Source organism: Phocoena sinus, chromosome 5 (genome assembly GCF_008692025.1).
Source record: "Phocoena sinus isolate mPhoSin1 chromosome 5, mPhoSin1.pri, whole genome shotgun sequence".
Classification (NCBI taxonomy): Eukaryota; Metazoa; Chordata; class Mammalia; order Artiodactyla; family Phocoenidae; genus Phocoena; species Phocoena sinus.
This window is the reverse complement of record NC_045767.1, coordinates 63,764,034-63,788,422: the sequence shown is the minus strand read 5'-3', so window position 1 is coordinate 63,788,422 and position 24,389 is coordinate 63,764,034. Positions and strand designations below refer to the sequence as shown.

The 24,389-nt window shown below is 42.7% G+C and overlaps 1 protein-coding gene across 3 annotated transcripts in view; it reads right to left on the bottom strand.

Annotated features, from left to right (window-relative positions):
- PGM2 (phosphoglucomutase 2) overlaps positions 1-20,853 on the bottom strand; it is a 33,817-nt gene extending 12,964 nt beyond the window's left edge. Inside the window, exons 1-10 of one of the 3 annotated variants that reach the window (XM_032632427.1) lie at positions 20,711-20,853; positions 16,788-16,955; positions 12,234-12,340; positions 8,295-8,379; positions 6,552-6,635; positions 6,238-6,431; positions 3,582-3,771; positions 1,994-2,091; positions 361-541; positions 177-270 (exon numbers count right to left, since the gene is read on the bottom strand). In XM_032632427.1, coding sequence (XP_032488318.1) covers positions 177-270; positions 361-541; positions 1,994-2,091; positions 3,582-3,771; positions 6,238-6,431; positions 6,552-6,635; positions 8,295-8,379; positions 12,234-12,340; positions 16,788-16,955; positions 20,711-20,803 — 1,294 coding nt within the window. In that variant the 5' untranslated portion in view covers positions 20,804-20,853. Of the gene's footprint in view, positions 1-176; positions 271-360; positions 542-1,993; positions 2,092-3,581; positions 3,772-6,237; positions 6,432-6,551; positions 6,636-8,294; positions 8,380-12,233; positions 12,341-16,787; positions 16,956-18,762; positions 18,838-20,504; positions 20,645-20,710 lie in introns of those variants that run through there. The other 2 variants (XM_032632429.1, XM_032632428.1) reach the window with 2 other exon arrangements.
- Positions 20,854-24,389: the final 3,536 nt, after the last annotated feature.

Genomic DNA, 24,389 nt, shown 5'->3' with positions numbered 1-24,389 from the left:
ATGCCAACTTTGGGGTAGGACAGTTCAGCATTTGCCGAGCATCACAGAAGAAAAACAAACTGTGTGTTCCTGTTTCACAGTTAATCTTTTGAACCCAAATCCAAATCCACATCTTTGCCCATTTATTTGCATTCTATAAATTAACTGATCCCAGGATCATCATGATCAACTCTTACCAATTGCTTCTTCAAAAGCAAATAAGACATTTTTCCCCTGGTCTATTAGCTGCTTGGCTCGGTTTCCCATCCACTTAAAGCCAGTTAATGTTTCCTGAAAGGATAATCCAAGAGAGAAAGAAATGCCTTAGACCTTCTACAGAGCAAAAGAAAGGGAAAAGAGCAAGTCTCACAAACACCTTACCTCGAAGTGAAAGCCCTCCTTTAAGGCAATGGCCTGCAGGATTTTGGAGGAGACGGTGCTGGACAACATATATGTGTCTTTGAGGGCGCTGTGATCTTGGTTCTTTTCTTTCCAAGAAGTAAAGAGCCACCAGCCCAAGAGGGCCCCCAACTCGTTGCCTGAAAACACTTTCCATTCACCACTGTAAGAAAAAACAACCTATGTACAGCAGTGATCTCAAGAGAGATCACTTAATTGTAAGTAACAATTAAGGACAGAACAATTAAGCCAAACAAGGTTCAAAGTAGCCTCTGCAGGACTGTTCTAATTATTCTTGTTTAAATAATAGGCCAGAAGCGTGACTGCCACTCCACAAACATACGAGCAGCTACCGTGTCTCAGCCTGTTCGCCTAGACAAACATCCTGTCTTTGAAGAGCGTACAAAATAAGTATACATCAGCGATGACTCACAAATGCTTTTATCTCAGTCTTCGGCAAAGGCTTTGGTTTTAAACATAACAGAAACATGCTGGCAAGGTGCCCCCTAAGGACTTCACTGGTGTTGCAGTGGTTAAGAATCCACCTGCCAATGCAGGGGACATGGGTTCAAGCCCTGGTCTGGGAAGATTCCACACACCGCGGAGCAACTAAGCCTGTGCACCACAACTACTGAGCCTGTGCTCTACAACAAGAGAAGCCACTGCAATGAGAAGACCACGCACTGCAACAAAGAGTAGCCCCCGCTCTCAGCAACTAGAGAAAGGCCAGTGCACAGCAACGAAGACCCAATGCAGCCAAAAATAAATAAATAAATATATTTTAAAAAAAAAAAGATGCCCCCCCAAGTATAATAGTTTGCATATCTCAATTTTCTGCTCAGCTCTGCTGATTCTGAGAGAGACTGCTTAGTATTCCTTAAGATCCAGTGCAGTATTCACACAGTCAGGACACCAGAGAACAGGCTTGCAGCTTATGTTCCTGTCTGTAGGTGGCCACAAGTACACCTCACATTTCAGCATGTAGCACCTCAGCTTAAATTTCTAAAACCTGATATAGAATTGAATCTGTTTTGTTATAATCGAAAATCCTAACCCTTTGACAGTACCCCATCGTCTCCCAACCATCACATAGGCTGTTTGACACCCAAAACTGCTTTCACTTTCCCCCCTTACCTACCACTGCTCTATACAAACTCTACAGTCGCACTTGTCTTAAGCGTCGTCAGCGCCCCACAGGCATCTTCCCTGGTCTGTTCAACCTGAATTCAACATTGCTTTGAAGGTCCAGCTCCTCATCAAACCTTTTACCAAACGCTGAACTGTAAAGCCAGCGACAAAGTACTTTGCCCTCATTAGGCACTGAGTCATTAATTATAATAAAAGCAATGATAAAATGGGGGAAGATAACAAATAGTAATTTCAATTCCAAATACATGCTGAGCTGGTTTACTCTGCAATGTGCTTGCTGACCGTGTGGCCCCCGGATCAGTACTTGCTCCATGTTAAAGGACCTGACTGAGGTTAAGTAAGATGATCGTTTGCAAAATAAATGGGAAATATTTCCAAATAGGTCTGGTCTCTCCAGAAACATTTTACTGCCAAAGATGTCACCTTTTATATTTTCCATTATGTAGGTAATCACAATTAATCGTACCTGTCTTGCTTTTCTGCCACAGCAAGTCTGTCAGCATCTGGGTCGTTTGCTAAAACAATTTTGGCCGTGCTTTTGTCAGCCAAAGCAAAAGACAATGTCTGAAAAAGAATAAGAGAAAAGATCATTCCAATCAAGAATTGAGCACAGGACTTCTCTGGTGGTGCAGTGGTTAAGAATCCGCCTGCCAATGCAAGGGACACGGGTTCAAGCCCTGGTCCAGGAAGATCCCACATGCCGCGGAGCAACTAAGCCTGTGCGCCACAACTACTGAGCCTGTGCTCTAGAGCCGCGAGCCACAACTCCTGAGCCTGCGTGCCACAACTACTGAGCCCTTGTGCCACAACTACTGAAGCCCACATGCCTAGAGCCTGTGCTCTGCAACAAGAGAAGCCACCGCAATGAGAAGCCCACGTACCGCAACCAAGAGTAGCCCCTGCTCACCACAACTAGAGAAAGCCCACGTGCAGCAACGAAGACCCAATGCAGCCAAATAGATAAATTAAATAAATTTTTAAAAAATGCTTAAAAAAAAAAAGAAAAAAGAATTGAGCACATTTCAGTCTTTAAAAATGTTCAGTTCTTTAAGAACTAAAAGAGGTCTTTTCCCAAACAGAGGCTGAATTTTATTTCTGGAGCTGGTCTTGGCTGGTCACATATTACTTTTTGAGTCAAAGGTCAGATAATGAGAGCATCAACACATGACCCACATGTGCCCATGGGATTCGCCCCACATCTGATAGTGTATGTGGCTGGACTGATATTTCCAGGCCTGGGCCTGTGGTCAACCTAACAGACAAACCAAAATAAACTGACTCTCAGGATATCATTGTTACCCGAACCTTTAAAAAGACTAAAAGGAACCATAATTTAAATGGTACTTCTTCGTATCAGAAAAATATCAAATGAGGAATAAAAATCATGTGATAAATTTCCATTTTATTACTGTTTCTTTTTGGCATTAAGAAGAACAGTAAATTAACTTAAAATTAAATTGGTTAAATTGAATGTAAAGTATTGTTTTAAGTTTGTGACCAATTTCAGCTCTCACATCCTGATGCTAAGACATCTGATTTGAAAGTTCCTTTAAGAAATGGATGACTGGGCTTCCCTGGTGGCGCAGTGGTTAAGAATCCACCTGCCAATGCAGGGGACACGGGTTCAAGCCCTGATCTGGGAAGATCCCACATGCCGTGGAGCAACTAAGCCCGTGTGCCACAACTACTGAGCCTGTGCTCTAGAGCCCATGAGCCACAACTACTGAGCCCATGTGCCTAGAGCCTGTGCTCCGCAACACGAGAAGCCACCGCAACGAGAAGCCCGTGCACCGCAATGAAGAGGAGCCCCCGCTCGCCGCAACTAGAGAAAGCCCTCCCCCTTGCGCAGCAATGAAAACCCACTGCAGCCAAAAATAAAATTAAAAAAAAAAAAATTTAAGAAATGGATGACTAATAAATATAAATATTTCCGATGATAAAATTACTTTTTTGTTCAGCACAATGAAAATGCATAAAAACATTTTTTCTCAAGAGTAATAGTTTTGAATTATATTCAAGGTAAATTTTATAATTAAAAAAAAAAATCAGGTTACCAAGACACCTTTACCCTCTTCAGGATTTGGGTATCTCACTGTTGGGAACTCAGGATCGGGATCCTTCTGTTCGGGAACAGCCTCGGGAGGAACAAAGTCAAAAGCCTTGAAAGCCGACTGCACGAAGCTGTGACCCACGCCATGGACGGAGGTGTGCACAAACTTCACCTTGGTCTCCCTGTTCACAGCCCTTGAATCAGACACATGGAGAATGATAAAATATGCAAATATGGCTCTCAAAACTGGAAGGACTGCAAAATATCAAGGAACCAGATTCCTAAGAATGTAAGGTATCAAAGTAATAAGAATGTATAAGACAACTGAGTATCTTTCTAATTCCATTAAAAAAAGAAAACTTATTCACTTTCTTTCAAACATACACCCTCCCCCAACACATTCAAGTTTTAAATTTTACTCTGTAGTTATTTTCCACAAATCTGCTTACCTTTGGATTTTATTTCATGCTACGGCTTTCACAGCTGGCCCAGTGGCAGTACCCACCCATGGCAGTGCCAGTAAATACTCTTTACTAGCTTCACACGTTTCAAAGTGTCCCTTTTAACACAATGTGATGGAACATCCCATACATGGATGCATAAAAAATAAAACAGTTTCTTTGTCAAGTAACAATCCTGTTTGGCAGAGTACCCTGATCTAGGGACTGCAGAATAAAAATGTTCATCAAAATTCACAGCAGATTTCTCTCCGGACCCCAAGCTTGGGGAGAATCTTCAAGAAAGCATCTCTTGTGATCCAGGCTGCGTGGAAGTGAACATCCACCACCTTGGGAGGGACACAAAACTCCACCTAGATGTTTCTCCCCCATCACCCCTAAAGGACAAAAGCCTTAATCTGTAGGGGAAAGGGCAGCAACACCATAGCCATAGGAGGTGTTGGACAAGGATGCATGATTTATAACCAATCTGAAGATGAATAAAATATTAACATACCTTAAAAAAAAAGAAAAAAAATTAACAGCAGAAGTTATAGAAAGGTAAGCACAAGATGTTAACAAATTCCAATGATCTGATTGCTAGATTCTTAGGTTACTGTCCACATCTTTTGGCAATGAATAAATGAACAAGGTCTTCCTTAAGACAGTAGTAGTTTAAAACAAACATACCCTTGAAAATAAAATGCATCTAGAAAAATAAATATGCAAGATCAGTGAGAACAAATCTGGAAAAACTCTCTTAGATATTAAAGTGAATTATAAAGCTATCATGATTAGAACAGTTTAGGCCTACATATATAAAGGCAGAATAAAGGAACAGAATAGAGTCCAGAAGTTGATCCAATTTGTAACGGGAAATATATATGAGAAGCAGTAAGGCTTAGGGGTTAACATGATTTAGAGACAGACTCTAAATTTAAATCTTGGAGCTCTGCCACTTATAAGCTGTGTGACTATTGGTTATTTTCTTAACCTCTCTGTGTCACAGTTTTCTCATCTATAAGATGGCAATACACCAGAACCTACCCTCAGCATTACCGTGATGATTAAAATGAGGTTAAATTAATTAGTACAAGTGAAGGGACTGTAGCAGTTATCTGATACATAATAAGCACTCATATATCATGTTAGAAATTGTTAGATTAAAGGTGATATTTCCAATCAGTCAAAGAAAAAGAGATTCTTTAGTTTAATATGTTGTTACAATTGCAACTTTTTAGAAAGAACCTAATCTGCTTTCCTACTTTATGCTTCATACAAAATTAAAAATCACCAACAACTCAAAAGATTTAAACATTGCAAAATGTAAACATGAAAGCCAAAGCAAAACAGGAGTTGTGCTTTTTTTAAAAAAAAATCTTGGTATTTTTTACCAATAATCTTGGTATTTTTTACCAAGATAGAAATCTATCTATAGTGACACAAAACCCAGGAATCAGAAATTGCAAGTTTCAATGAAAAAGTCCAAAGGTAACAACAGAAGGGAAAACAATATTTGAAATAAGTGAAGTCTAGTTTTCTGTACAAGCAAAGAGGTTTTACAAATGCAAAAGAGGAACAAATACATAGAAAAATATAGGTTAAATAAATATTAAAAATATTCATAATTAAAGAATGCAAATAAAGTTAGGTATTACTTTCATGCAGCAAATTGGGAAAGAGGAGAAATTTAATACTTAGTATAGGTAAGAATGTGTGGATTATATACTATTATCATATACTGTTGGTGGGAATCTCAGCTAGTGTAACATCTCTGGAGAGCAATCTGTTAACCGTTATCAACTTTGTAAATGCACATATAATTCTGATGCCTGCAATGTATCTTATGAATACACTTGTGCACACACACACAAATATATGCATATATATGTACACACACATATACATATACATGAATCTACAACAGAGGTTAGCAGCCGTGGCCTGTGGGCCAGCCACCTACTTTTGTAAATAACATTTTTTGGAACACAGCTATGTTTGCATGCGTTCATTTCTGTATGATCTATGGCTGCTTTCCTGCAACAGCAGAGTTGGGTAGTTGTAACACAGTGGCTCACAAAGCACAAAATATTCGCTATCTGTCTTTTTAAGAAAAGCTGCCAGCCCCTCATCTATAGCCTGTGAAGTCAGATGCAGCTACAGTAATATGTACCAACTGAGGAGAAAATTTAATGAAAACAGAATTTGGCTAAATCCATTTACCTGTGAAAACAGTATTTTTTAAGGTCTTCAAAGTAGTCCTTATTGATGGAAGCACTTGGGTCATGAAAGAGTGGACTGCCATTGATTACAGAATCGTCCCAAGCTTGAGGCCATGGCTCTAGATTTTCTTCAATAGCCTGGGAAATCCCTTTATCATGAGGAGAGATGATCTGAGCCCCGTTATCCCAGTACACCTGGAGAATGCAGGAACATATCCAGACGGTTTACAGTTCATCCATTCCTCGTGCTCCCAAACCATAAAGGCATAGGATTCATATAGAAGGACATAAGTGTGGAGAGAAAAATAAAAATACCTTGTAACCATTATCCTGCTTTGGATTGTGAGAGGCAGTTATCATGATTCCAGCACAAAGTTTCAAATGGGACACTGTGTAGGGCTGTAATACAGTAGGAAAGGAGAACAGTTTTAAATAAAAAATCAGATATACTTAAAAGGTCTAACATATATTGTACCATGTTCCCTTTTAATAAACATCATTATTGTGTCATACAATATTTTTGTGCCACATCCAAGCAGTACACTCTGACTACCTTTAGAACTAACTCACTGCTCAAAATTCAAATAAGAAAGGTGAGTATTTTCCTAGGTGTCTTCTTATTCTGTCTTCTCCTTGGTAGAGCTAGAAAACTCTCCAAACAATATGATGGTCTGATTCTCCACTGCACATTCTTGTAAGCCTTCTGCTTGGGACAGCAGCTTATGGATTCAGTTTATTCCCTCCAACTGCTTCCTCTGCTCTTCTTCCCCTGATTTGCTTTTAAGGAAAAGGTTGAGGAAAATGTGGGAGAAATGGAGAGAGCTCTCACAGCTTGTCATTTATCTCCCACTCCAGGTCTGATTATCCCTCTCTTGCATCTCTACTTAGCTCCCATCTTTACAAGACTACTTCCCCAAATGGGGAGAGGGTAGGCTCATGCGCCCCGTGGCTGCACATGAGATTTTCTCTACACAGGCATCCTGAGATTCTACCTGCCTGTCCGCTTCCACCCTCCCACCAAGAATCACTGTGGTCACTTGTCCCCCCTAGGAGTTATCTCACATTCCCCAGGTTTCCTGGAGCAAAGAAAAAGGGAGAATCACTCCACTATGTGGGCAAATGACCATGAGACACTCATTTAATTCATGTCGGATATAAAAGTAATAGCTATCAACACTTATATAGTACAGAAGACCAATGATGCTTGAACACATTGCAATTTTTCCATCAAATAATAAAACTTGAACCACATCTGGATGTGACATTGAGTGCCTACTGGGATATTTACAATCTAGGAGGTGCTGCACCTACCTGTCAGTGCACTAGAGACAGTAAACACAAAGCTAGTGGAGCTTACTTTTTTATTTACACACTCTCATTTCTACTTGATGGAACTAACTGCATTCAAACCATGTTTTTGGTTTAGTATCTAAAAACATTTATGCTTAGCATCTGGCTCCACTCTTAACAGTTCTATCTACTTAAAAGCAACAGCTGTCACAGTCCCTATTGTCCTTTTCTTTAGATTCTGCTACAATAAGAATTTGATAAAAATCTTACTAAAACATGCCAAGTATGCTTCTTATACTGGCCATGAATAAGATTTAGAATGAAACATTTATATAAAAAGTTGGTGCACCAACTTGTCAAAAATTTTCATGATAAGACATGGTTTGAGTTGAATTCAGATTTACACCCAAGAAGTTTCCTAATTGTGATAGCTGGGAAAAAAGAATACAAGCCAAATTAAAAAGCAAACAGACAGACAAACAAACAAAAGACGTTTTGCTAACTAGCTAAAATATCCTTTGAATACAAGTAAAAGAAAAATTGCACTAAAAAAAATCAATTTGGATGAATCAAAAGTTGAATACCAGAGAATATTACTAGGATGTGGGAGGAACATTCCTGGAGAGGAGGGAGAATTCCTGATAAAAGGCAAGGAGCCCTTCTATCTTTCAAACACCTGAATCCCAAGAGCACTGAAGACTGTAAAACTCGGCCATGTCCCATCTCTGATTCCATGACAGGAAATTACAAGAGGAAAGAGTTACTTACCACAAAGGGGGTTGGGGTTATATCAGAAAAGAGGTACACAGGAATCCCCTGGCTGATAAACGTAGTGGCAGCAAGTCGGGCGAATCTGGAAATGCAGAGTGATGGGGGAGAAAAGGAAAGTAGAGCCATCAGGACCGTGGGTGACAATAAAGAAGGAAATGAAGGTCCAACCATTTCTTTAGGCTGAGAACGGCAGCCAGGTCGAAGAAAACGTTTATTTTACTTCTGCTGGCAGAGACCATTAAGGCTGGAGGAACATTAGGAGTCATCTCACTCCATCCCTTTGTTTTACAGAAATGGGACTAAAGCCAAGAAAGGACATATGACTTGTCCCATGTCCATGAGCCACTCAGCGGCTGACCCAGGCCTGCACCCGAGTCTCTCAGCTCTCTTCCCTCTCAGGGGGTCTCAGTGGAGGCCGATGCTGCCCCCACGGGACATTTGAATCGTCTGGAGACATTTTTGGTTGTCATCAGGGTAGAGCGCTAGTGGCAGCTAGTGGACGGAGGCCAGGGATGCTGTAAATCATCCCACAATGCACAGGGCAGTGCCCACAACAAAGAGTTATCTGGCCCAGTACCAAGTCACTTGGCAAGAGAAACCTGAGTCTAAAGCTGTCACTATCCAGTATATGCCATGAAGACTCGTATTTGATTCGATGTTGTCCTCTACAAAACATACGGCACACTGGCATGTGTGTGTATGTGATATATGTGTAACATATATGCATCTGACATGTATATGACATATATACATCTTGGCTCCATTCAGCCCTTAGAAGAAGACTTAAATCTCTGACACTTTGACATATTTCTCAACTTCCACAGCACCTGACTTAGGGCAGGACATAGAACATGGCACTGGGTCTTTCTTCATGCATGGAGTAAAGTACTTCATCACAATAATTGAGCAATTTACTTCCAATGAACAACACCACACTGTTACAGGATTAAACAAACAAAATATTTGATCATTCTCCCAAATAGTTCTTGAGCACTAACTTCATGGAACACTATTTCGGGAGCTGGCTGGGGCAAAAAGAGATCTTTAACAACTCAAGCGTCAAAATTCCTAGGATCAATAGTAATACGAAAATGATCTTGACAATTAAAAAAAACCCTCTACACACGGGAAAGTCATAAAAATAACAAAATTTAGCAAAAACAACTTAACTAAAAATCTGAATTAAATCCACACTGTATTCACTAGAAGGTATTGAGTCACTTTTACCCTCATGAAATGTGTAGCATGTGTTCAGGCTGACTTTAAAGGCACTTTCTTAAATCTGGCAAAGGAGACACTCAACATACCGAGGATATATACGTGATATATATGAATTAAGTTACAAATGTGCACGAAAAAAGATTCAGTGTATTCTTTGCATATACTTAACAGTTATTGCTTATGTTTCCCACCAGATATTTAAAACTGTAAGATTAAAGAACTAATCAACATTTCCTTAGGTAAAATTCTGAGACTGCACTAGTTTCCGACTCTTTAAGAAAATGTCGGGCTTCCCTGGTGGCGCAGTGGTTAAGAATCCGCCTGCCAATGCAGGGGACAAGGGTTCGAGCCCTGGCCCAGGAAGATCCCACATGCCACGGAGCAACTAAGCCCGTGCACCACAACTACTGAGCCTGTGCTCTAGAGCCCACGAGCCACAACTACTGAGCCTGTGCTCTAGAGTCCGTGAGCCACAACTACGGAAGCCCACGTGCCTAGAGCCCGTGCTCCGCAACAAGAGAAGCCACCGCCAATGAGAAGCCTGCACACCGCAACGAAGAGTAGCCCCCGCTCGCCACAACTAGAGAAAGTCTGTGCACAGCAACGAAGACCCACTGCAGCCAAAAATAAATAAGTAAATTAAAAAAAAAAAAGAAAATGTCCATTTCCTCATCATGAGTGTTTTACTATATACTGGTTAGTAATTGTTACAACCTCTAAATATCTTGCTTGCTGTAGGTGACAGACAGCGACCCTGAGCTCCACTCCATCCCATTCTATCAAACTCTGAGACTTGAACCATAAACAAATAGAATCAGTAACATCGGTCACTTTAAGGGACTGATATGGCCCCAAGGCCAGAGCAAGAAACAGCTGCACCTTAATTGACAATGTTAACATATATGAAAGATGTGTCAACCTGAAGCATGGTAGTCAGCCTAAGGAGAAGAAATCTGAGAAGCTAAACTGGCAGTTAGCCACATATATGCACTGTGCATGCTTTGACCGGAGGGTCTGACCTGCTGGTAAAGCATGCTTATGATGTAATTCTCACTGTAAATTCACTAACTGAAATTGACAAACTGATATTCTGAGGTTTATTCTACATTACTGTCTTGTGAATATAGTTCATAAGCATCAGTCCTTGAAAGATACAGCTTCTCTCTTGCTTTATTGACAAAAATCACATTTTTGAGCCTGCAGCTGAAGACCCAATATTTTATATCACCCTGAGTTCAACCTAGGAGCTGACGTCATCTGGTATTTCGCCCTGGCCATGCTCCCTTCCTCACAGCCACACATTTGTTCCCATTAATGTTTCTCTCTTAGACTAGAAGCTACTGAGAAGCAAAGACTAGGACTCTATGAATTCATCCAGTACTGTAAAGTTATGAGACCTTTCATTAATATTAAACATTGGTATGTTCTTCCAATCTAAGAAACTACTAATACTTATATTCTGGAAATATTAAAAAAATTCAACATAATAGCGGAAGTGTTCAAGTAAAAAAGAGGGTCATATAATGTGATTAAGAGCAGTGATTGGCAAACTCCCGCCCATTTTGTAAATAAAGTTCTGCTGGAACACTGCCATGCCCATTCAGTCATGAATTGTTCATGGCTGTTTTTATGCTACATGGTAGAGTTGAGTGGTTGTGACAGAGACTGTGCAGCCCACAGTGTACAAGATATTTACTATTTGCCCTTTAGAGTAACAGTTTGCTAACCCCTGGTGTCAGCCTCTTTATGCTTAAATTGTGTTGCCTTCTCTCACTTTATGATATTAGAGCAAAGAGATAAAAGTACATACTTTACAGGTTTGCTGGGGGCTAAATGAGTGAATACCTAGGTGCCTAACTCACATTCAGCACTCAAATGATTCTATCACCATCACCACCTCCTCCACCACCAGCACCACCATCACCATCACCACCAGCTCCTCCACCACCACTATCACCACCAGCTCTTCCACCACCACCACCACGACCACCACTTCCTCCACCACCACCATCACCACCACCACCACCTCCTCTACCACCACCACCACCACCACCACCACCACAACCATCACCACCACCTCTTCCACCACCACAACATCACCACCACCTCCTCCCTCCCCACCACCTCCTCCCCCGCCACCACCATCTCCCCCACCATCACCATCACCTCCTCCACCACCACCACCACCACAACCATCACCACCACCACCTCCTCCCCCCCACCACAACCATCACCACCACCACCACCACCACCACCACCACATCACCACCATCTATCTCCTCCACCACATCACCACCACCACCACCATTCCCACCATCATCTGCCTACAGCTACATAAGACAGTCTCATTGGTTTGGGAATGTTACAAGAATGCAGCCTGCGATGGGCATTTAAGCATGGGAAGGAGCTCATGAGGCTTATAAATAGTGGAAGAAAAAAAATTTACATAAAAGGAAGAAAGTGAGAAATAATATTGCCAGTTAAAAAAATTACCTTAGATAGGTAGTAAGTTCTACATTGTCTAAATAATTTTATCTTCTTAACCCAAACATAAAACCAGAATTCTTAAAAGTTGCAAAAGAATCTACCCATCAGTTTTATAGTTAAGCAATGTAGCTGACAAACATATTTAAAGTCAACATATTGAAATGGTGATTACACCTAAAACTACAAAATATACTACAAAAAAAGAGTTTCTGAAATATCTTTACATACCTTCTGCTGCTGCCTCCACTTGCTGGATGGGCTCGAGCATCATAGCTGATCACAACACCTCTTTGCTTAAGGTCACTGAATTGTTTTTCCAGGTATCTACAAAATCCCTAAAAAATACCCCATGGATTCAAAGAGTACACTATATGTTTTAACACACACACTATATATATATTATATATATACTGAACAATAGGAAAATAACAGCTGTATTTATTTTCTATCTGTATGTATCAGGTAATGTGTTGGACATTTAGTATTTATTATCACTAATCCCAGGTCAACTTGGCCAAGAAGCCTCATTTTACAGATGGAAAAGCTAGAACTCAGAGAGGCTCGGTGACTTGCCCAGTTTCAGACACACGAATAGCAGAGCCTAGATTTGTGCCTGGGCCTGGTTAGAGGTGGTTCAGTGCTGGGTTAAAAGCACACAGACTCTGTGGGCTTGTACTCTACCCCCACCTACAAGCAAATGACAAGTTCCTTAATCTCTCAGTGCCTCAGTTTCCTCTTCTGTAAAATGGGAATAACAATAGTACCTACTTCAAAGGGCTGTATGAGGGCTAAATGAGTTAAAACATGCCAAGTGCTGAGAATCCGACACCAAGGAAGCACTGTGTGTTTGCTGTTATGAGCATCATTTTTACTGTCATTTTTCTTCAAAGCCTGTATTCATTTTACACTAGCCTAAAATGTCTGAGGACAGGGAAGTGTTTCAGACATTTCCACCTGCCCTGTACATCAGTAGGTAAAAGAAATTCGACAGTTAAGATTTCTACAGTTAACTGATCTAAACTTGTTCTGCTTGTGATATTGTTTTCAAGCAGGTAGGTCTTAAGGAGGCTCTATCAGTCCACCATTATACAAATTAAAATTGTGCAGAGTTTGGGCTATTCCCACCTGCCTAGAAATGGTGGAACACACAATTCCTGCATCTTAATGGGTGCAATAACATCACATCAGTCTGAAATATAGAAGATTAGAAAACAGTGAACTTTGAATTCAAGAGGTTTAGATTACTCGACAAAATAGGTTTTATTACAGAACAAAAAGAACTCTAGTTGATTGGGTTATAATGATGGTTCATACTACTTATTTCACTTTGATTGAAGGAAGTCTTATAAAAAGTAATTGTAACTCTTACTTTTGGTAGGGCAATACTTCACAGCTTTGTTGCCAGAGTGATGCCAATTTAGAAAGCCTTCAGTTTTTCTTGTGCAAAAATATTGCATTGGGCATATCTTCTGAGGCTGAGGGATATGAGGTAATAAGAACACGTGTACTGGTTTTGTGGGGTCCCCTGAGGGTACGCAGATGCTCACACTCTAAGGCTTACAACAGTGACAGTGCTCTCTCCCTGGCCCAGGTTGACCCCTGTATGTGGCCCCAGTGTTCAAGGGGGGCAAAAAAACATTCAGCCTTAGTCTAAAATCCCTACCATCTCCAAACTGCTCTAAAAAACTCTGGGGCCTGCTGAGGCTGAGGACCTGAGAGCATGGCTAAGGGAAGGGGGCATGTTTTTTCCTGAGAAGAGACTCACTGAGGGATGGAAATATTATCATAGAGCATAAGAAACAAACTTTATATACCTTCAAAAGGTCAAACTATGACCAATATGTAAAAGCTACAGAAAGATGGATTTGGTTCAAAATAAAGAAACCAGTCTCTAATGAGAACGATCCAAAGACAGAGTGGCTAATTCAGAAGACAATGGGTTCTCTATCACCGATGTGTAATGGCTTAGTTAAGTAACCTAAATGGAAACTATAACCTCTGTAAATGAGGCAAACAATACAAAAATTTCCCTCTAGTCTCTATCCTGTTTCCTAGTGGGTTGTTCTTGACTCACAGGCATCTACTTCTTAAATACAACCAGGTGAGTTTGGGGGCACCAACAGGACGAGAGTTCGCACCACCAGAGACCAGCAAGCACGGAGTTTTCAGATGACTCCAGGCTCCAAGCTGGCCCACGTGATGCCAAATGCAGCAGAGATGAGCTGTCCCCACTGAGCTCCACCCACATTACAGATCTGTGAGCAAAATAAATGTTGTTGTTTAAGACTACTATGTTTTGTGTGATTTGTTGTATGCCCTAGTGACCAGAGCAGAGGGCAACCTTATCCATCAACATGATCCCATGTTATCCATAAACCAGAACAGGATTCCCAGGCTCACTTTATTCTAAGCCTTCCCTCCAAAAAGATCTAGGGAGCCCTACTGCTTAACAGCAGTGTGTTCCCATGGCAACTCTGTACCCTTATGCAAGAGTTCCTTCTTAGGGTTTTGCCAGAACATGCCCAACTCTGCCTTTATGTTGGGAGGTACACGTAAAGTACACGTAATCACCAGTAGTCAATTTTCCCAACGTCTTCTTTCCTGGAATTAAAGTGACCTTCAATTTTAACAAGTCTAAGCAGTTGAAGAAACAGAACAATCTGTTCCACTTCATTTCCCTCATAAACAGCACTCTCGACACTCGGCATCGGCTGTATTATCAAAGGCTTCATCTTTATTCCTAAAAGTTGGGTCTGGACTCTCCGTGTCAAATTCACAAATGAAGGCAAGGGAACTCGGCAAGAATTTCCACCTATGCTGGAAATTAAAACTAAATAGAACGAATAACTCGTGGTTATTCTGGCAGTTAGAAAAGCTTTTCAATGCTTGCTTCTGTACAACCGTAACAGACATTACAAGAACACAGGAGTCGGTCAGCTTAGTTGGTGGACTGGCACTGGAATGAAAGCTCCACGTCTCTTTCAGTCATTATTATATCCCTGATGCCTGGCACCCAATAAACCTCTGTTGAACGAATACATGAACGGATGAACGAACTGCTGTATGAGTTTGAAAAGGTACCGCTTCAGCTGACTGTGCAAGCCTAACTTTATGGAGTAAACGTGTGATATCCCTGTGCCTAGGCAAACCCACAAGACTCATCCGTAATTAAAACAAATTAGGTCTGTCAAATACAGAAGGAGCCTGGAGTCAAATTAATTAAACAAGGAGGCCATTGGACTGAGATGGCTTTAACGCCTTAGGAGCCTACTAAGCAAGCCAAAATCTAACCCTGTAAAAACCTCAAGGTTAAGAAATCGCAACTTAAGGACAGCCAATCACAAACAGCCAGCAAGGCTTTCCCAAATGCGGCATCCACTTGAGCTGTAGCCAATCTATTAATTTCCTTGCTTTGCTTCTGCCTCTTCTCTATAAGTCTTTCTCCTAGTTCTTGTTAGTGGAGCGCTCTGAGGGGGAGCAGAATATGTGACCCCAAAACATGTCACTCTGGCATGTGGATCATTTTGAAATGAGGCCAGTCAAGACCCAACAGATTGAAGAAAAACTTTCACCTCTTCCTTAACTACCTAGAAGAATTTAGATATGGAGCCTGACCCAGAAAGGGAACTTTTTTTTTTTAAAGTTAATTTTTATTTTTGGCTGCGTTGGGTCTTCGTTGCTGCACATGGGTTTTCTCTAGTTGTGGCGAGCAGGGGCTACTCTTTGCTGCGGTGCGCGGGCTTCTCATTGTGGTGGCTCCTCTTGTTGCAGAGCATAGGCTCTAGGCACGTGGGCTTCAGTAGTTGCCGCACGCAGGCTCAGTAGTTGAGGCGTGCAGGCTCTAGGGCATGCGGGCTTCAGTAGTTGTGGCATGAAGGCTCCATAGTTGTGGCTCACAGGCTCTAGAGTACAGGCTCAGTAGTTGTGGTGCACGGGCTTGGTTGCTCTGCGGCATGTGGGATCTTCCCGGGCCAGGGATTGAACCCATGTCCCCTGCATTGGCAGGCGGATTCTTAACCACTGCGCCACCAGGGAAGTCCGAAAGGTAACTATTATCAGAGATAACTTTTAATCTGAAAGAGCTATCTGTATGGCAGGTAAACATTAACTAGCAAACATCTGCTCTTCTACTGCCCTGTGAAAAATATAGCTATAAAAACATATATAGGGCTTCCCTGGTGGCGCAGTGGTTGAGAGTCCACCTGCCGATGCAGGGGACACGGGTTCGCGCCCCGGTCCAGGGGGATCCCACATGCCGCGGAGCGGCTAGGCCCGTGGGCCATGGCCGCTGAGCCTGCACGTCCGGAGCCTGTGCTCCACAACGGGAGAGGCCACAACAGTGAGAGGCCCGTGTACCGCAAAAAAAAACCAAAAAAACAAAAAAATCCCATATATATACACTCACATATATGCATATATGTCTGTATATATAAATATACATATATATTCGAAAAGTCCTTCTATTGTCATTCTCCACTTTGAAGCCTCAACTGCTAAATCTGCCCTTGTGTCTCATTGTCTTTATGAGGCTCCCATATGTATGTAATTAAATTTGTTTTCTCCTGTTAATCTGTCTTATGCCACTTTAATTAATACCAGCCAAAGAATCTGTAAGCGTAAAGGAAAAATTTTTTCTCCCCAGCAGTTCCTAACCAGTTTGGAATTGCCTGATTCAAATAGATTTTTGCTCAAATAAACTCTTAAACTTTTTAATACGCTTCAGTTTATCTTTTAGCACTGGGAATCTGTTAAGAATAACTAAGAAATATAAAAATGTGGCACCTGTGTAGTCTGGATGATGGTCAAGTCATTCATACAAGAAATTCCTGCTCCCATAGCACCTCGGAGGCCAGCTGTCCCAAACTCCATTCGAGCCCCAAAACATTTTTGCAGTTCTTCTTTATTACCTTCTGCAATTAGTTGTTTCACTGACTCCAAAGTTAAGGGATTCTGCAAAACAGAAATGTACATACCAGGTGAATAACGTAACGAAAAATCAGAAATATAAGAAAAACCTCACGATAACTCTAACCTATAGGAGAAAAAAATACATATATATTATAATATATGTATATGTATGTATTTGAAAAGCGTATATACATGCATACATATACACGTAGAGGCTTTTCAATTTTCTGATGCTTTTAAAATCTGAAATATGAAGTTGGTCCTTTAAAAATTATAATGCATGTATTGTGATATAATGTTTTTATTTAGTTTTTGTTCCTAGTTTCTGGCAAGGAGGTCATAAAACCCTTGAAATTTCCTGAATGATTAGGATGAAAGGAACATCTTTTGTTATTCATAACAAACCCGTTTCATCCATACCTGAGTTTATTCTACTGATGTGACTCTTGGGAACCAACCAAGTGATTAGATGGTTGGAACTTTCAGCCCCACCTCCTGACTTCCAAGAAGGGGAGGTGCTGGAGATTAAGTTCAATCACTGATCATTTAATCAATCATGCCTATGTAGGGGCACTGAAGCTCTGCACTCCTTCCCACCATACTTTGCCCTATGGATCTCTTCCAACTGGCTGTTCTTGAGTTGTGTCCTTCATAATAAAATTGGTAATAGTAAGTAAAGTGCCTTCCTGAGTTCTGTGAGCTGTCCTCCAATTACCAAACCCAAGAAGGGGGTCACGAGACCCCTGGTTTATCACTGGTTGGTCAGAAGGAGAGGTGACAACCTGGGACTTTTGCAGGTATCTGAAGTGGGGACAATATTGTGGGACTAAGCACTGAAGCTGGAGGGTCTGTGCTAACTCTGTACTGAGTTAAATTGTTGGACACCCAGTTGGTGTCCACAGAGAAATGGAAACTAGCACGGTGTGAAAAACTCACACATTTGGTGTCAGAAGTATTGCGAGTAAAAGGAAATCGTTTTTCCTTTATAATGTAAGTATTATTTTCTTTCCTACAAAGGTAAGCACTTTTGGAGAAATGGAATGAACATACAGGTTTTGGGATCTAACACTCAGAATGGAATCCCAGCAACACCACCACTCACCAACTCTATACTGTTGGGCAGATTATTTAGCTTCTTGAATTCTCAGTTTCCTCATCTCTAAAATGGGAACAATCTATAACCTTCCTTACAAGGTGGTTTTGAAGTGGTTTACATTAAATTCATGTAAAACACCTTTTTCTATCTGGCACCTAGTAATAATCAAATGTTCATTTTCTTCCCTAATGTCTTCAAATTTTCCTAGAGTGATAGCGTATATAATTTAAATCAACACCTTACTTTGGTAGTGTTTTATAAGTTGTACAATACTTTCACATACCTGGTCAAATTTGAATCTTGCAATGACTCTAAGAGGCAGGCAAATAACAAAAACCCCATTTTATAGATGAGGAAGTCTCAGAGATTAAGTGTCCTGCTTAAACTGTATGTGTAGGCATTAACTTAGTACCTTTCATATTACATTAACTGCTTCAAACAGACACATGAATCATTTAAGTTCATTTTAAATTGCCCTTTTTTTGTGCAATAGTTGCATAAAATGTTAAGCATGCAGAAAAATGACAATTACATTAATTCCATATCAAACTTTTAAATTAAGGATTCAGGGTAACAGAGAGTAAGTACTTTATATTCTATCTTACAGTAATCACCTCAGTGGATGACCATGCAGGCAAAACAGGGCCACATAATTAAACTTTGAAATGCTACTGCAATAAAATGCTACCTTTTGGAATTAAGCCCACATTTTCAGATTGTTCCAGATTCTAAAGGAAACAAGTAAAAGCCCACCTTTTTGGTTAAAAGCAATAGCCACTGACCACAGAGCACAGTCTGACCTATCAGATTGTTAGGTGCCTGCAAGTTAGGGCTCAGATCTGCAATGTAAAAGAGGTTCAATAAATACTTTGCTGAGTGAATGAGAAAACAGACTTCAAGGTCACACCCAATATCCAGTGATTCTTTCATTCACAGTGTAGATTTGGAAAATCCTAACTGGCCTTTGATATCTATAAAAGACCTAATAGCTTGAGAGAAACCAAAGGAGGCAGAAAGATAAGAATAAAAAAATCAAGAGGTCAGCAGAGATCAGAGTCATACGTGGCAGTGACACATTTGTCAGCACCCAGAGGAACAGGATGGAGGCACAGTGGAAATGCTCAGAGGGTACCTGCTGGTGCCCCGCCACCCTTGGGGCAATCAGACTACAGGGCTGCAATGCTTTTAGCTGGCAGGAAGTTCCTCTGGGTGCCTGTTTCAAGCCAAAGGAAAATTGAGAGAGGAAAGAACAAGAGGAGTGGTAGCAAAAAAGATGAAAAGGACAACACCCCCTCACCTCTATCCAGTGAGGTACTCTCTCTGTATACAAAGATACAACATTTTGTGGGAAACTGGGTTTTATTTCTTCAAAGGGAAAGTTTTATGCAACTAATTCATTACCACTATGGCTTCAAAAGATTTCTACTCACTGCCAGGTAGTGAGTTATCAGAAATGGAGACCTTTCCCTCCGCTAAAGAATTCACAAGAATTACAAAGAAAAACCACCCAAGGAGTTGCCAGTAGCATCAGAAACAGGATGTGCTGGCATTTCATGTGAAGTGGGGGGCCCGAGGGTGAAGAGGAAGGCCTGGCCCCTGCAGAAAGGGCTTGTAATCTTCCTCACTGACTCAAATATTTCAGGTCTCTACTATTTCAGTGCACAGTAATGCACTGTGCAGGACTATGGACCATGGAAGTTCGTGAATGAGTGCGCAGCACCGGCTATATGATTTGCTGGGGCCCAGTAACAAATAAACCCACAAGCAAATGTTTTTGCTTTTGGCCAATCGCTAAGAGCTATGAGGAAAAAGAACAGTCTGTTTAGGGAGAGTATTAGAGAGAAATAATTTACCCTTGGAAGCCAGGGAAGCCCTCTCTACATAAGCCACATTTAAGTTCAGACCTGAAACATAAAGTAACGACATGAGAAACAAGTTCAGCAGAAGAGAGCTGAGACGAACTTTCCGGGAATACAAACAGCGTGCACGACGTAACAAGTAGGAAACGAGAGACTCAGGTTAGAAAGGAGACAGGGAATGATGTCCGGAGCTCGGTCCCTGCTTCTCTGTTTGCTCCAACACCTAAGAGAGTGAAAAGCTAGGGTGCTGTGTCCAAGGGGTTCCCCCTTCTTCTTCTCAGCAAAGTCTGAGACCTGAGAAAAAAACGCCTGAAGCCAAGCGGGTCCAACCGAAAGGATCCACGTTTGCAACCCAGCGCCTGGGAATGCTGCTCTGCCAAGTACCCGGGAGTTTGAGGAACAGGCGAGAACAAATAGGGGTCGGTGGCGGATGCACTGCGGACTGCAGCGGACGAGCCCGCGGTCTGAGTGGCAGAAACGCGCGCTCGCCTCAATTAGGCAAGACCCCTGAGCCCCGCCGCATTCAGACCAACCCCGCTCGCCGCCCCGCTCCCTAACTTGCAGTCCCCGCCCGCCGGATGTTTGATTTTGTCCCGGGACAACCTTTCCTGGACAAACTTCAAATGTGCCACAAACCAGCCACACCGACGAGGCCTTGCCGCCGCCGCGTCCTCCTCTTCGGTCTTCCGGCGGGAACAGCGCGGCCCCGCGGGGCGGAAGGGAGGGAAGGAAGGAAGCGCCTGCACCGGCACTCGCCGCAGGAAAGGCAGCGCGGCGCCCGGGGAGCGGGCAGGGGGTCCTGCACCTCCTCCGGGCGCTCCCAGCCCCCCGGCGCCCTTCACCTTGTCCCATCGCAGCCACCGGGCCGTCTCCTGGTCCAGCCGGGCGTCCATGCCGGGGCCGCCGCCTCCCGGAGCACCTGTCCCCGCCGCCATCCCTGCGCTGCCACCACCAAGTTCAAGAGGTGGCGAGATCGTCCTTCCGGCGGGGCGGGGAGGGGCGGGGCGGGGGCGGGGCGGAGAGAACCGGCTCGGGATCCACCCGTGTCGGGAGGAAAATGACGTGCTCCGCCGGGGAGCAGCCTCCTTGCAGTGTACAGTTGCGCCTCTGGGGGCAGCAGGATAGAAGCGTGAGGTGGAAGTGGGCGTGCTGAAAGATCCCGAGGTCACCCCCATTCATACAACAGCTATTCATTCAGTTCCTACTGTGCGCCAGGCACCGGGTCAGGAGCTGGGATCCAAGCACGGGTAAGCCCAGAAAGGAGCCTGAAAGTTATGTAGAAATTCTGAGAGTCAAGAATAACCGAGAAAAATCTTGAAAAAGAAGAAAAAGTGGGAGGATTATGACAAATAGATGATAAAACAGAATGGAGAGTCCAGAAACAAATTTACACGTGTATGGACAGTTCATTTATTTCAGAGGTGGCGCCGCAGAGCGAGTGGTAAGGACTTACTTTCAATTAATGGTGCTAGGTCAACTGGATATCTATGTAAGAAGAAGAAAAAAGAAACTTGAGCCCCTACCTCACATCACACCTCATATAAATATGCATTCCAGGCTAATTGTAGATAAGTGTGAAAGGTGCAATGAAACTTCTAGAAACTAAGGAGTTCATCTTCATGACCTTAGGACCACTAAGCCATAAAGGAGATGCATGCAGTGAGCATGAAAAGGTATGCGTAAGAATGTCTCTAGCAGCATTATTTGTAATAGCCCCAAACTGGAAACAACCCAAATGTACATCAACAATACAGTGGATAAATACATTATATTATATTCATACAATGATGTAGAAAAATTGTGGTGTATTCATACAGCTGTGAAAATGAACTATTGTACACATGATAGATGAGCCTCACAAACATTATATTGAATGAGTGACATATTGGCTCATTCCATATATATGAAATTCTAGAATAGGTAAAAATATAGGGAAAGAAAGCAGATCAATGGTTTCTAAGAACTGTGGGTGGGGACAAGGGTTGCCTACAAAGGGCACAAGGGAATTTGGGGAATGATGGAACTGTTCTGTGTCTTGGCTGAGGTTATGATAAACACAATACACATTTATCAAGCCTCATAGAACCGTACATGCTAAAGGGTAAATTTAAAATTATTTCTGAAGTCTTAAGAGTTAAAACTTTTAAAGGAGGCAAAACTAATCTATGGGCATCAGGAGAATGGTTACTTTGGACAGGAAGAGGGTTCCTTCTGGGATGCTGGGCCCATCCTTTTTCTTGACCTGGGCAGTAGTTGCTCAGGTGTGTTCACTTTGTAATCATTCACTGGGCTGCACCTATGAATTGTGCATTTTCTTTGTATTCTGTTTCTTTTTCATATTCATTTATTTATTCTCTTTCAGTTATAAAAAGAAACCAATATGTATCCAGGATCTATGAGAGCTAAGTCTAATGAGAGGCATATCATACAATATGATCATATAATCACATGAGTTAATATGTAATTACAAACTGATAAGAATGCTGGAAGGAAAGCAAGGAGATTCCATGAGGGTGCATGTTAGTGGGCTGTCCTGGTGGCGGAAGCTTCCCTCAGCACTTGAAGCTTGTGAGGAGACAGGATGGAAGGATGCAGTTAATGTTGGGGGGAGGCAGCCTGGAAAATGCTTTCCAGATAGAGACCCTCTAAATGTGGTGCTTCCCCCAAATGAAAGCTACAAGAAACCAGAGCACAGGGAAGTAGAAGAGAAGAAGGATAGGCAGCTTCAGTCTCCCCATCTCTCGGCTTGTTGTAGGTCTGCCACACTTGGGCTGTCTCCTTTCTCTGCACCAGACCAACCTTCTTTTCAACATCCTAGGACAGAAATTGTGGACACAAAGAGTCTGAGACCAGACAGGTGTCGACTGAAGAAAAACGCACAACCTAAAGTTGTGAGTTAAGTTTTATTCAGGGACCTTACTGAGGACTGTAGCCCAGAGACAGACTGAGAGAGCTCTGAGGAACTGCTCCGACTAGACGATGGCGGGGAACCAGGATATGGAGGAGTTTGCTGGAAAAAAAACATGTAGTTGAATGTCAAAAGATTACTGCTAATCACAAAAAACAGACATCTCAAGGTAATGATTTTAACGCTTGTGTGGGAAGATGCAAAAGTCTGAGCTCACTGAAATTATCCCTTAGATACACATCTTAACTATCTAGGGCCAGTATTCAAAGCACAGAGGGTTTCCAGGTTTTCTCCATTCTGCATGCCCCTCAGGGTGCACTTTCGGGGGGATTGGGGGGAGACAACGGCTAACGGCTTGATGGTGGGCAACATTTGTTGTTTACTGGAATGGCAGGCGACATTCCCTTTCCACACAGGTCTCACTTGCACTTGCTTCCCTCCCAAATACCAGAGCTCTCCCAGGTGGGGCTGTGCAGCTTCCAGCCTTCTGCCACAGTAGGGCGGGGTGGGGAGGGAGGGAGGGGGGTCCTCGGCCTCAGAGCTCCAATCACGCCCTCCACCATGGGGGTGGTTGCAGCTGAGTCTCTGCTGCAGTTCCAAAGGTGTGGGGAATGGGGAGGCAAGAGGATCTTCTGACACTTTTCATTACATTCCTCAGCACAGAGATTATGGGCCCATGGAGACATCCTGTCAGAACTATTTAACTTCCTTTTGGGACACCAAGGGGCAGGTTTCTCAGTGCTCAATATTCAAGGAAAGAAAGCAGGTAGAATTTTTTTTTGGCTGCATCGGCTTCATTGCTGCACGCGGGCTTTCTCTAGTTGCGGCGAGCGGGGGCTACTCTTCATTGTGGTGCGCAGGCGTCTCATTGCGGTGGCTTCTCTTGTTGCAGAGCACGGGCTCCAGGCTCATGGCTGCAGTAGTTGTGGCACGTGGGCTCTAGAGCGCAGGCTCAGTAGTTGTGGCACACGGGCTTAGTTGCTCCGCGGCATGTGGGATCTTCCTGGACCAGGGCTCGAACCCTTGTCCCCTGCGTTGGCAGGCGGATTCTTAGCCACTGCGCCACCAGGCAAGCCCAGCAGGTAGGATTTTTCAAGCCTAGAAGAACTTTTCACAAGGAAGTTGAGAAGTTGTAAGTAAATCCTCCTCCCTTAACTTATGAAGGTTGCCAAGAGCTCAGGTACTGTGCTAAAAACAAGGCACAATGGCCTTACTCTGTTACTCCCTTCTGCTTCCCATGGGAAGCAGAAAAAGTCCTCTGAGGTTGTGTCACGCAGTCTCTATGTGCAGGAGACTTTTCCAGGGTCTCCTGTAATGAAGATGCCTGAACTGGAGGTCTTTTCGGTTCTGACAATGATGCTACAGTGACCTGAATCAGGTGATTCTCACACATGATCCCCAAATTAACATTTCATGTCTGAAGAAGCCCATGTAGAATAATAGAATGTTGGAGCAGAAAGAGTTCTCGGGGAACAATTTGGACCTCGTTTTATAGATGAGGGAACAGAGACAGAAAATTTCCAAGCCCCTCTTCGAGATACACAGCTGGTCACGGGCAAAGCCAGGATTCTTGTGCCTGCTCTCCTGATTTTCTAATCCAGTGTTCAACCTCC